This window comes from Pelodiscus sinensis, chromosome Z, assembly GCF_052426305.1.
Source record: "Pelodiscus sinensis isolate ZL-2025 chromosome Z, ASM5242630v1, whole genome shotgun sequence".
In the NCBI taxonomy this organism is placed as follows: domain Eukaryota; kingdom Metazoa; phylum Chordata; order Testudines; family Trionychidae; genus Pelodiscus; species Pelodiscus sinensis.
Window position 1 is genome coordinate 38,466,473 of NC_143085.1, and position 13,328 is coordinate 38,479,800.

General features: G+C 50.6%; 1 protein-coding gene across 6 annotated transcripts in view; it reads right to left on the bottom strand.

The window, feature by feature from the left end:
• Positions 1-9,712, bottom strand: part of MN1 (MN1 proto-oncogene, transcriptional regulator) — a 215,046-nt gene extending 205,334 nt beyond the window's left edge. For 5 of the 6 annotated variants that reach the window (XR_016348348.1, XM_075898902.2, XM_075898906.2 and 2 more), the window contains exon 1: positions 5,684-9,712. Coding sequence is in view for 5 of the 6 variants with exons in the window: in XM_075898902.2 (XP_075755017.2) it covers positions 5,684-8,984 (3,301 nt within the window). In the remaining variant the exon portion in view is untranslated. The remainder of the gene's footprint in view (positions 1-5,683) is intronic. The other variant, XM_089775219.1, reaches the window with a different exon arrangement.
• Positions 9,713-13,328: the final 3,616 nt, after the last annotated feature.

Here is a 13,328-nt window from a genome sequence, read left to right on the forward strand (position 1 = left end):
TATTTTTAATCACTCCTTTGTTCAATGCTTTATAAAAAACAATTTGTTGTGTAGAAGTAACAATGTGACACAAATATCTTAGTCTTACAAAAAATGGAATTACTATTTAATAATAAATTGTTCAAATATTAATACATCATTTGTTAGAAAGAGACATACAAAATTAAAAAGGGACATAATGAAATAGAATCACAGATCAGTCTAAATCTCTGCTTTGACCTATACATCTAGTTTCATTCAGTCCCTTTAACACGGTATATGACGATTTGAAGAGGTTAAGAGTATTCTAAATATATTGATCGAGTCTCTCTCCCTCTCTCTCTCTCTCTCTCTCACACACACACACTCACCACTGTTTGAACAATATTCCTATTACAGTCAATCCCACAACCAAATACGTCATTACAAAATAATAGAATCTGTTACTTGAATTCTCCAACCACAACTACTACAAACCAGATCTGAATTCAAACCAATCATCTCTTACTCTAGATTTTTCAGTATAAAGAAAAAGAAATGCAAGACTAAATAAATAAACAACAACACCTCTTACTGAAAAGCTAATATATCAACATACTTCCTGAATGACATATTTTAGAAGTTATGATACTAACAATTTTGCCTTTATTCTCAGTCTTTTTTCTGATATTTGGCATATAAAGCTGCAAATATTTTAATCACTAACCACATATAGAATAGAAGCAAATATTTCTGAACACAAACTTTTTTTTCCTATAAAAGGATACTGCAAAGCTAATGGTTGGTCAGAATGAATGAAATGATACTATTGTCATTCAAATGAAGCTAAATCAGTCAGAAGCAACTTCACTAAATTTTTACAAAATCAGGAGAGTTTGAGAAATCATATTAAATCCAAATCTAAATGCACAATGAAATCTTCGTTGCAATCTGCACTGGGAGTATTCTCTCCCTATAAATCAGCCCGCTAACCCAGATCATTTATTAAAGATGCAGTGTATTTCATATCTGCAGAGTATATCACATAACTTCCTGGCAAGAGTAATTGCATTTCTGGTAACTTAAAATTCCTTGTGGAAGTTTAAATACCCTTATCAAGCAAACAAACAGCAGCAGTAATCACAGTTTCACTGCTGTAAAGTCTAAGTTTAGTCACTCTTAATTCATTTCCTATAGTCCTTATTACAGTATAAGTCAATTTCAAATCATATATTGCTTTTAATGGTATTTCAACATTTGAAACCCCTGACAGGAAATTTGACAAATTCCATCTTAGTAAACCTCAATTCCCTTGGTAAAACCTCTCAAATAATTCAGCAGTTTATTAAAATAAAAACCACTAAAGAACATATTGGGAGCTAAAAGAAAATCGGACAAAGACTAAAGCCATATCTAGAAAGAATCTAAGTCTTTTGTTAATATTGTGCAGCTTTAAATAGTTTACTTTGTTAGCATTTTGTGTCTCTTCGCTTGTTCTAAAGCCAAGTTTTTTACTGCTATGAAATATTAAAGAACCAAAGATCAGAAATTAAATGTACTAAATTGGACTTGGAAATGAAAACGGGCAACCACCAATGTTAGAGCCACAAAGGGTAACCACATCTATTTTAATTTTCCCTGATTAACAGCGGTGTGGTTTTAGATTACATATTCTTGTGATGCAAACGTCAAGTGAAGGTGTCAATATGGACCCTAGAAATTTCAATGGTGAGGGTGGGGAGGAACAAAAACCAAGAACCTAACTATTAACATTAATCAGAGTTTTCTTAGATTAGTCAAATTAGGTTAAAAAAATGCACTCAATTCATCCTGGATTTTACAAGTGACCCTGCTCTAGCTCTTCCTAATTACAGTACTCAAAGGTTTTAAGAGTCATCAGTATTTCTAGAGACACAATTTTAATGTTCCTCGGTACTAGCTTGTTGGTGGCTAGCACAGAAAAGATATAAATTTCTATCAAGCTGTTTTGAAAAAAATTACCTCTTAAAGGTTACTTTAGTACAAAGAACATAATACTGGGAATACTCCTAACTAAAGAGGATACTTTTAATAAAGATAATAACTTAATAGGATGAAACTTCCAAATCTATAAACACAAAATGTCAAACAGGCTATATATGTGTTTACACCCATGTATTATTCTATTGCCATATATCCTTAAATTCACTACTCATACAAACACTGACAGAAGTGATAAACACTCATTCTAATACTACCAAAAAAACTTCAGCGCATCAGCAAAGAGTCTGTACAATCATTACAACAATTATTCAGACAAGTTGTTTCTCCATTAATGTGGGTATTAACTGAATAAAAAGTTGCCCCAGACAGAAAATACTTCAGTTAACAAACCTCCTGCAATCACAGTAGAACTAACTAATCTTAAAAACACAAAACCACACACACTTTGGGTAATGGCCTCAAGAACATGGAATGCTCTTGGTGAGTTAGAACTTCACCATTCATCCTACTGATAACCTTCAAAAGATCAATCAATGCAGATCACAATAGTTATGTGTAAAACAGAAGGAGCTTCTTTCTGACCCCAGTTGAATATAATTTAAAAAAAATCAAATTTGTTAAAGAGGTTCAGCTATCCTTCAGAAATAAGAGTATATTAACACTACAGAAAAATTAAAGGCATTAATAAACTTTCACAACATTCTTTATTAAACACTACTAAGAGCTTGAATCTAAAATAGCTATGTTTGAAATCTACAAACATTCTCTGTATATGCACAACTGGAAACACTTAGAAATCTACATTGTTTTAGGCAAATTCCAGCTGACTAAAAATGGGTTGAACTTCAGTCACATGATAAATAAATCCCCTTTCTTAAAACACAACTTCAAAAACGTCAGGATATGATTTAGTTAAAAATGCAATACTTCTTATTTTGTGACAGAGAAAAGAATTCATCTGTTTTGTCTCCTACCATTTCAAAGAACAATTAAAGTGAATTCTCTACTTATCTATAGCTCTTGTCTCATTTGAAGAGCTGGTCCATTTAAATCTTCCAAGGGGTAAAAGTAGAAAGCAAAATGAATGTGTCTATCCAGTGTCCTAGAGTTAGATCAATATCTTATTTTATGTTAAGTAGTACTAAAATTTATCCTTATATAGCAATACAAGTTACCTAGTTTTCCTTCCAGGAAAGCAAGCACAAGAGTGATGAGCTGATCTCGTAATATTATTTATGATTATTGTTATATGAGAAGGACGAATTATTTCCTTAGAAGTACTGCTGGCTATTAAATTAGACCATTTTTAAAACATGAGACTGTATGCAGGGGAGCTGTTTAAAACAAACAAAAAAGCCTACCACCACATATACATAAAAAGGCTTACAGTATTAAGCCAAGCTGCAACAAACACGTCCAAAAAATGTTTCGCTTATGTTTTTTAGTCCAATAAATTAAAATCTAAAAAATTTAGTTTCATTTTTCCCAATCTGCTTTTAATTAGAGTGTGCATGCCCGTGTGTATGTCTGACAAGGTAGAACTGACAGGAACTGTGATTTGTGCTAACTAGCTATTGATCCAGTCAGACCTAGATGTTGTGTACAAGAAACAATAAAAGAGAAGGGGCCAGGAAGGATGCTATGTGCAACTCCATTTAAAAATGGAAAGAAGGGCCCCAAACAAACCAATTTATGTCCTTGCCTGGGAGAGGCATGGAGAATGCTGATGGGCTTCCTAGAGTCTGCTGTGCATGCTAAGCACTCCAGCTTCAAATGAGAGTCTCCAGTGCTGGGCATTAAACATGAACAAAGAGACAAACAGTGGGGGCTAGCATTCATGCATCAGAAAACGAAAGCTAGAAAGCCCACCAGAACTGGAAGTAGAAAGTTATGGAGTTTTCAAAGCATCCAAGAGCCCTTTTCGTAACACCTATCTTTACTTAAACGCCAAAGATTATAAAGGGTTACTACAAAAACAGCTCTTATGAGGAAAGAGTGAAAATAGGTCTGACCCAGCCTATGGTTAGCAAAATGAATCAACATAAAACATGATAGGTGTGGATGATGTAAAATACACCCAGATGTGCATATGGACAATTTTACATATAGTGGAGGAACAGTGTATGCATACGGCTTAAATCAAGGACCTTAGAAAAAAATGGCTTTCCTACAATGGAAATTATTAAATCTAAAGTCATCTTTGTTAAGGACCTTTTATAACTGTTTTCCACCCATGTTTTTTTCATTTTAGAATAATATTGCCCTCTAAATAATATAGAAAACCAAGAATGAAAGCTAAATGGTTAACATTAAACATCTGTCAATGAAACATGTTTTATATTGACACGGAGTCTGATTTTATGTTTTCTTTAAGTTAACCATGGTAGAAACTTCTTAGTTCAGCATCACATATTTAAAAGATAAACCTGTATAATACAGAAAAGATGTAGATATTATATACTAAAGTAAATATTGCCATAGGAGGAAGCTCTCTTCTGTCAATATATTTCTGTAAATTGAACTCAGAGAGCCCAATTTAAACTTTCCCTGCTTACTTAACCGTATGAAAATAAAGCTTCAGAGGGTTAAGCGAGTTAGTCTGTAAGGTGCTACAAGGCTGTTCATTGTGTGTTAAGTTTTTCCAGTTACGGACTAACAAAACATGTAGATGGTGCCATGAGCTTTCGTGGGCACAACCCACTTTTTCAGATGAATGGAGTTATTCATACATTTATCTGAAGAAGTGGGTTATGCCCACGAAAGTTCACGACACCATCTACATGTTTTGCTAGTTTCTAAGGTGCTACAAGACTGTTTGTTGTGTTTTAAGTTTTTCCAGTATGAAAAAGTTAGTCGAATTCATTCATTAACAAAGAAATTACAGAGTTTAGAATACTGCCTAACTGGAATTAAAATTAACATGTTATGTGCACAAACTACAACTTTAAAACCATCATCCTAAAAGCTGTAAAGAAACCCATTATCTGCTTCATCTACAGTAAAAGTTCTATTTATTTTAAGAAGCCAATAGCCACTGTTCATCATCTAGCCAATGAAGTGCTAAGTGTGTAGGTTTATAGGGGAAGGGCCGTGTTTTGTTCCCAATGTGAAGTGTACATTCCTTTCACCCAAGTCTGCAAAGGTTCCCTAAATCACTGATGGCCTACCTAACCTACCAGTAACTCCCCTGTTAAACTACAGACCAAATATATTTTCCTCTAGAGTTCACAGAGGAACAATTGTTCCTTTGTGCATGAAGAGATGCCCAACCTTGTCTTGGAAAGCAACAATCCAAACAAACTACTTCATTTCCGAGTAATAACTCGGTCCCTATGCAAAAGAGAGATGCGTTTACATAGGGGGTTGTAGACACAGAGAGGTGACAATCCTAACACCTCTTTACCAACCCCGATTAGGTAATTACATTTACATATTCAATCGTGCTTCCAGAAAGGATGGGTGCATAAAGCCTGTTTGTTTTAATTAGAGTGTCCCCGGGCTCTGGATGGTTGAAAAACTGCAGAACAGGGCAGATGGCTCATCTGACTCAACCTTAAACACTCCCCCCTAAGGAATTCTGCGGAGAAGAGAGGAATCCCCAAGCACCCCTTGTTCCCCTTCCATGACACTAACCAGAATGGCCTATGCCAGGACTGAGAGGAAGGTCTCCTCCAGGATTTAAGAGAACAACCCGGGCCTCCAGCCCAAAATTCATGCTAAGAAAGGGGTCAGAAAGAAATACCTTCTTTGCTGGGATTCTGGGGCTTTGACTTCTCCCACGGTGCCAGAGGTTTGTCCTCCTCCTGCCCCTCCATCAAGGCCTTCTCGCTGGGCATGTACCAGGTGGAGTTATGCTCTGCCATCAGCGAGTCCAAGTCTATCGTGCTCATGGCCCCCTTGCCGGTTTCCGAGCAACAGCTGTTCAAGTCGGCGTCCCCGTTCTGGCTGGGGCACTCGGCCTTTTTGCTCTTCAGGCCCAGGGGCTGGTCCTCGGAGATGCTGAACTGCTGCCGCTGGAGCTGGATCTGCGCCTGCAAGATCTCCAGCGGGTGGATCTCGTCCTGGGCGGAGGTGCTGGTGGGGGTGCGCCCCTGCTCCAGGCCCGGCGTGCCCGGGTGGGCGCCGCCGCCCCCACCCCCGCCGCCCCCCAGGGGCCCGTAGCTGTCCGGGGCCGGGGCCGAGGCGCCCAGCAGGCCCAGGCCCAGCGGCTTCGGCCCGCCCAACAGCGAGTGCTCGGCCCGCGGCGGCAGCTTGGGGGAGCCGCCGAGCAGCGGGCTGCGCGTGGGCTTGGCCAGGCCGCTGTCGGAGCTGGAGGACACCTCGTCCTCGTGGCCGTAGGCGGGGCTGGGCTCGTCGGGGAAGTCCCCGCGCGGGGAGCCGCCGTCCGACTTGCCGGCGCTCTGGATGCCGCTGTCCAGCGAGGCCAGGAGGTCGGGCTGCTCGGCCAGCAGCAGCTCGCCGCCCTTGGCCCAGGAGGGCGAGGTCAGCGGCTTGTCGTGCGGGGCGCTCCCGCCGGCGCCGGGCGGGCCCGGGCTGGCCGCGCCGCCGCTCTCGGCCGGCGGGAACTTGTCGAAGAAGCCGCCCGGGCTGACGTGCCCGCTGTCCCGCTTCCGCCGGCCCCGCCCCCGGCCGCCGCCCGCCGCCGCCTTGCTCTCGCCGCCCGGCGCGGCCTCGGGCGCGAAGCCGGGCGACAGGCTGGTCTCGGTCGGGCCCGGGCCGGGCGGCGCCTTGGCGGGGAAGAAGTCCGGGCCGGGCGCGGGGCCGTCGGGCTCGGGCGGGCCCAGCTTGCGCTTGCCCTCGGGCGGGCTCTTCTTGGCGAAGGTGACGTGCAGGTTGGGCGCGCCCAGGCTGGCGATCATGTTCTGGCAGGCGGTGGAGAGCGCGGCCAGGCAGCTCTGCCCGAACCCGCTCTCCTTGGCGGGCTTGGCGAAGGAGCCCAGCGACAGGGCGCCCAGCTTGCTGGCCGCGGCGCGCGGCGCGGGCGGGAACTCGGGCGCGGGCGGGAAGGCGCCGGGCGAGCCGCTGGCGCCGGGCGCCGGGCCCGGCCGGCCGGAGGCGCCGAAGGCGAAGCCCGCCTGGGGCGCGGCGAAGTCGGCCGGCGGGCGGCGCTCGGCGGGCGCGCCGGGGGACTGCAGCGGGGCCAAGCCGGCGCCGAAGGGGCCGTGCACGCCCGGGGAGTGCAGGGCCGGCCCGTGGGCGTCCGCCGCCAGCCCCAGCGCGCCCACGCCCGGCCGGAAGAGCAGGCCCGAGCCGGGCTGCGGCAGGCCCATGTCGTGCGGGCCGGGCTCGGCGGGCAGGCCCGGCCCGGCCAGGCGGCGCGGCAGCAGCTCCCCCGGCGCGGGTGGGCCGGGGAACCAGCCGCTGTCCTGGGCCAAGGGCGGGGGCTGCGGCTCGAAGCCGGGCCCGCGGGCCCCGCTCTCGCGCTCGAAGGCGGCCTGCGGCAGGGTCCCGACGGGGCCCGCGTGCACCAGCCCGTCCCCGTGGTGCAGCGGCTGCAGGCCGGGCCTCAGTCTCTGCTGCTGCTGCTGGGTGCGCGAGGCCATGTGCTTGATCATCAGGGCCGCGTTCTGCCGCTGCTGCTGCTGCAGGGCCTGCGGGTCGGGCCCCGCGTGCTGGAGCGGGGGGCCCGCCGCGAAGCTCTCGGGCCCCGGGGGCGTGAACTCGCTGGACAGGCCGGGGTAAGCGGAAGGTGAGAGGTGGCTGTCCATGCCCGCGGGGTGCAGACTGCTATTCCAAGACGTGCACCTCTCCACGGCCGGGTTACTGGGGAAGTCGAACCGAGGCCGCTTGGCCACGCTCATGTAAGGGGCATCGAAGTGTTGCAGTCTTTGATTTGGTGGCTGTTGTGGCGGAGGGGGCTGCATATTAAACACGGGGTCGGTGTATGGATGCATATTCCTATTCTCCAGTCTGTGAATAGGGTATTCAAACTGTGCATGCTGGTTCTGCATTATTGGCCCATTGTCCTGCAAGTTGGGGTTGGGAGTATTGGCGTCTGTTTGCTGTTGCCTAGGAATTGCTGGCGGACAAGAGTTTTGTCTGGCCAATAAACCTGTCTGTTGCTGCTGTTGCATTAAAGGATGTCTGGCATTAACACCAGGCTCCATGCCCACAGACATCTTACGAGCACCTCCAAACCTTTCAAAGAACACACCATGTTGCTGCTGCGGGTGAACTTTGGACATCCCCACCATGCCTGGTGCTCTGGGCAAAACAGATGTGCCAGGGAAAGTGCCGCCCCCAGGAGCCTGTCTGCCAGCCCCATAGTGAGGAAGCTGCCCGTCTGACTCGGAAGGAGAAAACACTGGCAGATCAAAGTGTCCTGAAGGGCCATCGCTGGGGTAATTGTATTCCAAAGAATCGACGCCTCCCTGGGTGGGAAGCCTCCTCTGCTCCAGGCTATGGGAATCCGAGGAGCTAGAGGCTGGAAGCCCATGGAAGGAGGCAGCCCGGTTGGGAGACTGGTCCAGGGGGAGGCAGGGCGCTGGCACGGCGTGGTTGGAGCCGCCGGAGTTATGGTGCTGGAAATCGGGCATGTTACCTGATCTCTGCTGTCCAAAACCTTCACCTCCTTGGTTCTCGGCCATATGTTCGTATCCGTCGCCAAACGCTTGCTGGCTGCCTAGATTATTGTTGTAGCTCATCAGCCGGCCTCCATGCAAGCAGGAGGCGCTGGGATCAGACCCAAAGTTGCCGCTGAAGTGGGGGTGATGCTGGTGCGGGTGATGGGTGTTGGGGTGACTGTGGTGAGGCTGCTGGTTGCTGAAAAAGCTGTGAACCGGCTGAGCCTGCATCCCCCCGGCGTGCAGATCCGAGTGTCCCCGGGCATGGAAGCCGTATGCTTCCCCAGCCAGGTTCATGTTCATGCCCAGGAGGGGAGGCTCGCCCAGGGCGCTGATGGCCGGGTCCGCGGGGCCGCCGGAGTGGAAGGCTGGCGCTTTGAAGTGGGAACTCATGCTCAGACCGGCCTGGCCAAAGTTTCTCTCTCCTTGCCCGGCGTTTCTGCTGCTGATCTGCGGCTCAAACTGCTCCAGCCCAAACATGCTTCCGGGGGTCAGTGGGACATGGCACCCCCGCGCCCCGGTGCGCGACTCGGGCCGGCTCTCCCAGGAGCGCTCTCGGAAGCGCAGCCAGCGACAGCCCCACAGTCAAAGCCGGTGGGCAGCGTCCCTTCAGCAGGCAGCGGCGAGGCGAGCCGGGATCCCTAGGGAGCTGTCCCCGCGCTCACATCTTGCGGGGCAGGTGGCCTGGCGTGGGGCGGGGCGGTCGCATGGGCAGCGGCAGCCCCGGGCGGCAAGCAAAGTTCACAACAATGAAACCTCCCCGAGTCCGAGCCTTCGGGCCCTGCGAGCGGCCACGGCACTTACACCTGGGCGCGTCCCGCTCTCTCACACCTGGCGCGGCGGCCGGCTCTGGCCGACCTCCGGCTGGGCTCGACTCCGCAGCTCATCGGCGCCTGTCTCCGGGAGCCCTGCTCCTCATCGCTGGGCTGCAGGGGCGCCGGGAGCGCGGCTCAGCCTCTGCTTCTCCGCTCGCCTTGGGCAGCGGCCAGCCCGGCGCGAGTCCCGGCTGGCTCTGCGTGCCAGGCGCACGGGAGGCCCGGGCTCGGAGCGGTGCTGGGTCCCCGCTTCCCTGTGTGGCCGGTGCAGGGTGCCCGGCTCGGGGCGCTGCAGGGTCTCCGCTGCCCGCTCTCCCGCTCCTTCTCTCACCCAGGGCTGGAGAAACAGCAACAAGTTTTGCATTTCAGCAATCAATTTCAGCCATTAGGGCTGCACCAATGAGCGGGACGCATGCTCCGGGCTCGGGGCGGGGCTCCCACTTAAGGTGGCTCCTTTCCCTCTCTGGCTCTGCAACCCCTGGATCCGGGCTCTCTGCGCTAGGGTGCCCAGCACCGTCCTGCCCGGCCCTGGCTCTGCCCATCTGTTTCACCTCCCGCCAACGCAACTAATGTCGGCCCGAAAGAGGCTCTTTTGTTAGCACTCGGCCATTCGCGCTGGCTGCGCGGAGTAGGACCGGGACGGACTGGCCACCGGGCGGGGGGGGGGGGGGGGCGCAGGGCTCTCCGCTTGGCGCAACGGGCAGCGCACAGGGGATTGGCGATTCCCGTGTAAACGCGGCCAGTCTGGGCTGCTCTGCTCTCTACAGTACCGCCGTAGGAAAAGCACTACGGGCCGGGCTGGAGTCTCCCACTGCCTGTAGTGAGACCAGGTCCCGGCTGCCGCTGTGAGGAGCGGGCTGTGTTAGGCACTGTGCACGCGGAGCGCACGGTTTGCGCAGCGCTGTGGCATGTAACGATGCTGCCCAGCGCGACGGTGCGCGGGAGTCAGTGCTCTGCTGGCACAGACCTCGCCCGACTTTGGCGCGGGGAGGGGACGAGCATATCTGGCAGGGGGCCGTGCTCGGTGTTTCAGTGAATGATAAGTTTTCCGGGCGAGGCTGAACTCCCGCTACGCGCCTCAATAATTGTTCCCATTTCCCGTCTCATCCCTCCACCCGGCTGCTGCGGGGCGCCGGGTACCTGCCCTGAGTCGGACTAAAGGCGTCTGCTGCCCTTCTCGCCACTTTTATTTTTCACACTTTGCAATGAACTAGGACAAGCGAGTGCGTGTGTGGGATGCGGGGAGGATTATTGATCGCTGCTGTTCTCGGGGACCCGGGCTGGGGGGCCACAGAAATCCGTCCTGAGCATTAGAACCACACGGCAAAGCCCAGCTCGGTGTTCTAGTCGCGTCTTGATTCCCACAGTGGCTTCCAGCGTTGCGCGACGCGCTCGTGTATCTAAGCAAGATTTCTGTTGTAAGGTTGATAGTGTTTTTATTATTATTATCATTCAAAGGGATGGCCAGACAGCCAAGCCTCCTTAAGAGATCAATTAGTCTAGAGGGCCTAAGGAGCGGACTCGGGTTCGGATACCAAAATCAATAAGTGTAATTTAATATCTGCTCTGCTCTTTATGAAATATTTATCCCAATAATCTTAGTTAAAATGTTTAGCTCTCTCCGCTCTCCACTGGGGCTAAAACCCAGCCAGCGTTTAGAAGTTTGTAAAAAGGTGGACAGCTTTGAAACCAAGCACTCAAAGGAGATTTTGGCAAGAGGGTAACGTTAAAAAACGCGTGTGCAATGCCGCTAACTTATTCAAATATAAATAAAATATTTATAAACTGTGCTCACACATATTTTCGATGGGCGTAGTTCCGTGTATTGCAATGTTTTCTAAAAAGCGCAATAAATAGATGTTATACAGAAATTGTTCTCAAACCACGTTTCTTTCCATTTAGACTGGACCCAAATAGCCAAGCCTATGAACTGGCTGGTAGAAGTGATCCGGTTCGCCCCCATCACAACCTGTCCCTTAGAGCTAAACTAGACTGAATCCAACGGCTCTAAAATGTTGGGAGAAACTTCTGCCGTGTTTGTGGAAATCCGTTGGCAAACCGGGGCACGCAGACAGGCCTTTGTAGAGGAAAATGCTTTTTTTTTTTTTAAATCGAGGATTTAAAAATAAACGACAACTACAAGGCAATTCAGGTGTTCGCATCTCGCAGATGTCAATAGATTTTAAAAAATAAAAATGAAAATTACTACTACCAAAAAAATGAGATCTATAAATAAGCGGCCATGAAGAAGTATTTGTATATGGCAGTAGAGTTTTAAAAGGATTTTTCTGCAGGATCAGGATGCTGGGCTGTGATTAAATATTGATTTTGTGTAATTAGTTTTCATGTGAACTATCCTCCTTGCTGATGGCTTAGAGATTTCAGAACTAGAAAAGAAATGGAATTGGACATGGAAATTATTACTTAGCAAAGTGACAGGGGGGATGGAGAGACGCGGAAGGCCCGGGGTGCACAGTTTATACCAGGCGCTGGGCAGAAAATAAAATAAGTACAGACTGACAGCGATACAAAGGAATAAAAGGAAATCTTACCGATTCTAGGGGAAATCGTGATAAAAGAAAATGCCCGCTCCCCAGACCAGCGGGCTATACAATCTAGCCCAGTTTAAAACTCTACAGGAAGAATAGCAGCATTTTAGACAAACCCGTTCTATTTTAATAAAGTCTGAAAGTCTTTCTATTTTAATACAAAGATTCTAGTCTTATTCCGCACAACCTCGTGGCGTACGTAGGAATATCCAAGCGCAGGACCTTAGCCAGTAGCTGCCCCATAACCCGCACCAGCGCGCACCTTTCGGTGTTTTTCAGAAACGCCCTTTCTTAGCATCCCCTTTCCCGGGACAGGGCTGAGGCCCAATCGAACGCAGCTCTTTCATGGAAAGGCGCGTGGTCGTGGTTTTTAACTTTCCGCAACCCCTCCTTCTCCTTTCCAACCCTAATTAGAGGGCACCCGCATCCAAGTACCAGTCTTGTATTCAAAGGCAGCTCAGGCTAAGCTGTGGCTGCAGGCCTGTGTGTGAAAGAGGGACTGTGGATCTCTCTGTTGCTGTCTGGATCCGACTCTGCATGTCTCGGGGAGCGAGTGGCGGGGTTTTCTGTTATCCGCCTGTGCTGGGCTGGTTTCTTTCAAACAGACACATTGCCCCCTAGTGTACAGAGGCATACAAATCCCAGCCCGAGTGTGGGAGCAAAGAAACACATCCTACAGGAGCGAGGCTATGAATGAAACTCGGATCGCTCATGATTTGCAACCCTCGCCGGATGGCGTTTTCTTCCTAGATGGTAACGTACTTGCAGAAATGCGCTATTTCTGCCTCCGCGGTGCGCAATCCAATGGGCTGCAGGGGTGTCCAACGCGGCCCCTCCAAGAGAGTTCCACAAGATACACGCGCAGCCTCCTCCCGGCCGTGCGAGGGAGCGACACTGGCATCCCGAGTGGTTGCCGCTGTTAAGTGGCCGTTCTGCCCCCGTGGGGCTGGTCTCCGCGCACACCAGCGCCCCGACGCAGAGCCCGGGGGGAGCCGCGCCCGGCGGCACCGTGTTCCGGTGGGGTCAGTGCGGCCAAGGGAGTTTTCAGTGCCCGCTCGCCCACGTGCTTTGCCAGGCCCGAAGGGGCGAAGAGCGACGGGACGGGCACGGAGTCCTGGTCGCCTTCCTGCCTGCTAGCGCCCGGGCCGAGCTGCGGGCTTGTGCCCCTGGTCTCAGCGGCTGCAGCCTTTGCAGCGTCCCCGCTGTGCCCCTCCGGCCAGACGGCGCGGGAGCAGAGCCGGGCCTGTGGCAGCCGCAAGCTGCGAGCCGGAATCGCCCGGCCGAGCAGCGCCTCCGGGCAAAGCCCGACCCAGGCGGGTCTCTCCGGTCCTTCAGAGGGGCGGCTTCGTGCAGCCCCGGCCACACGCAGCAGCTTTGCCGAGCGGGACCACAGTGCACCCAGGGCGCGGAGCCTGGCCGCGGTGCAGGGAAAGCGGGCCCGGGGTGATGGTGAAGAGTCT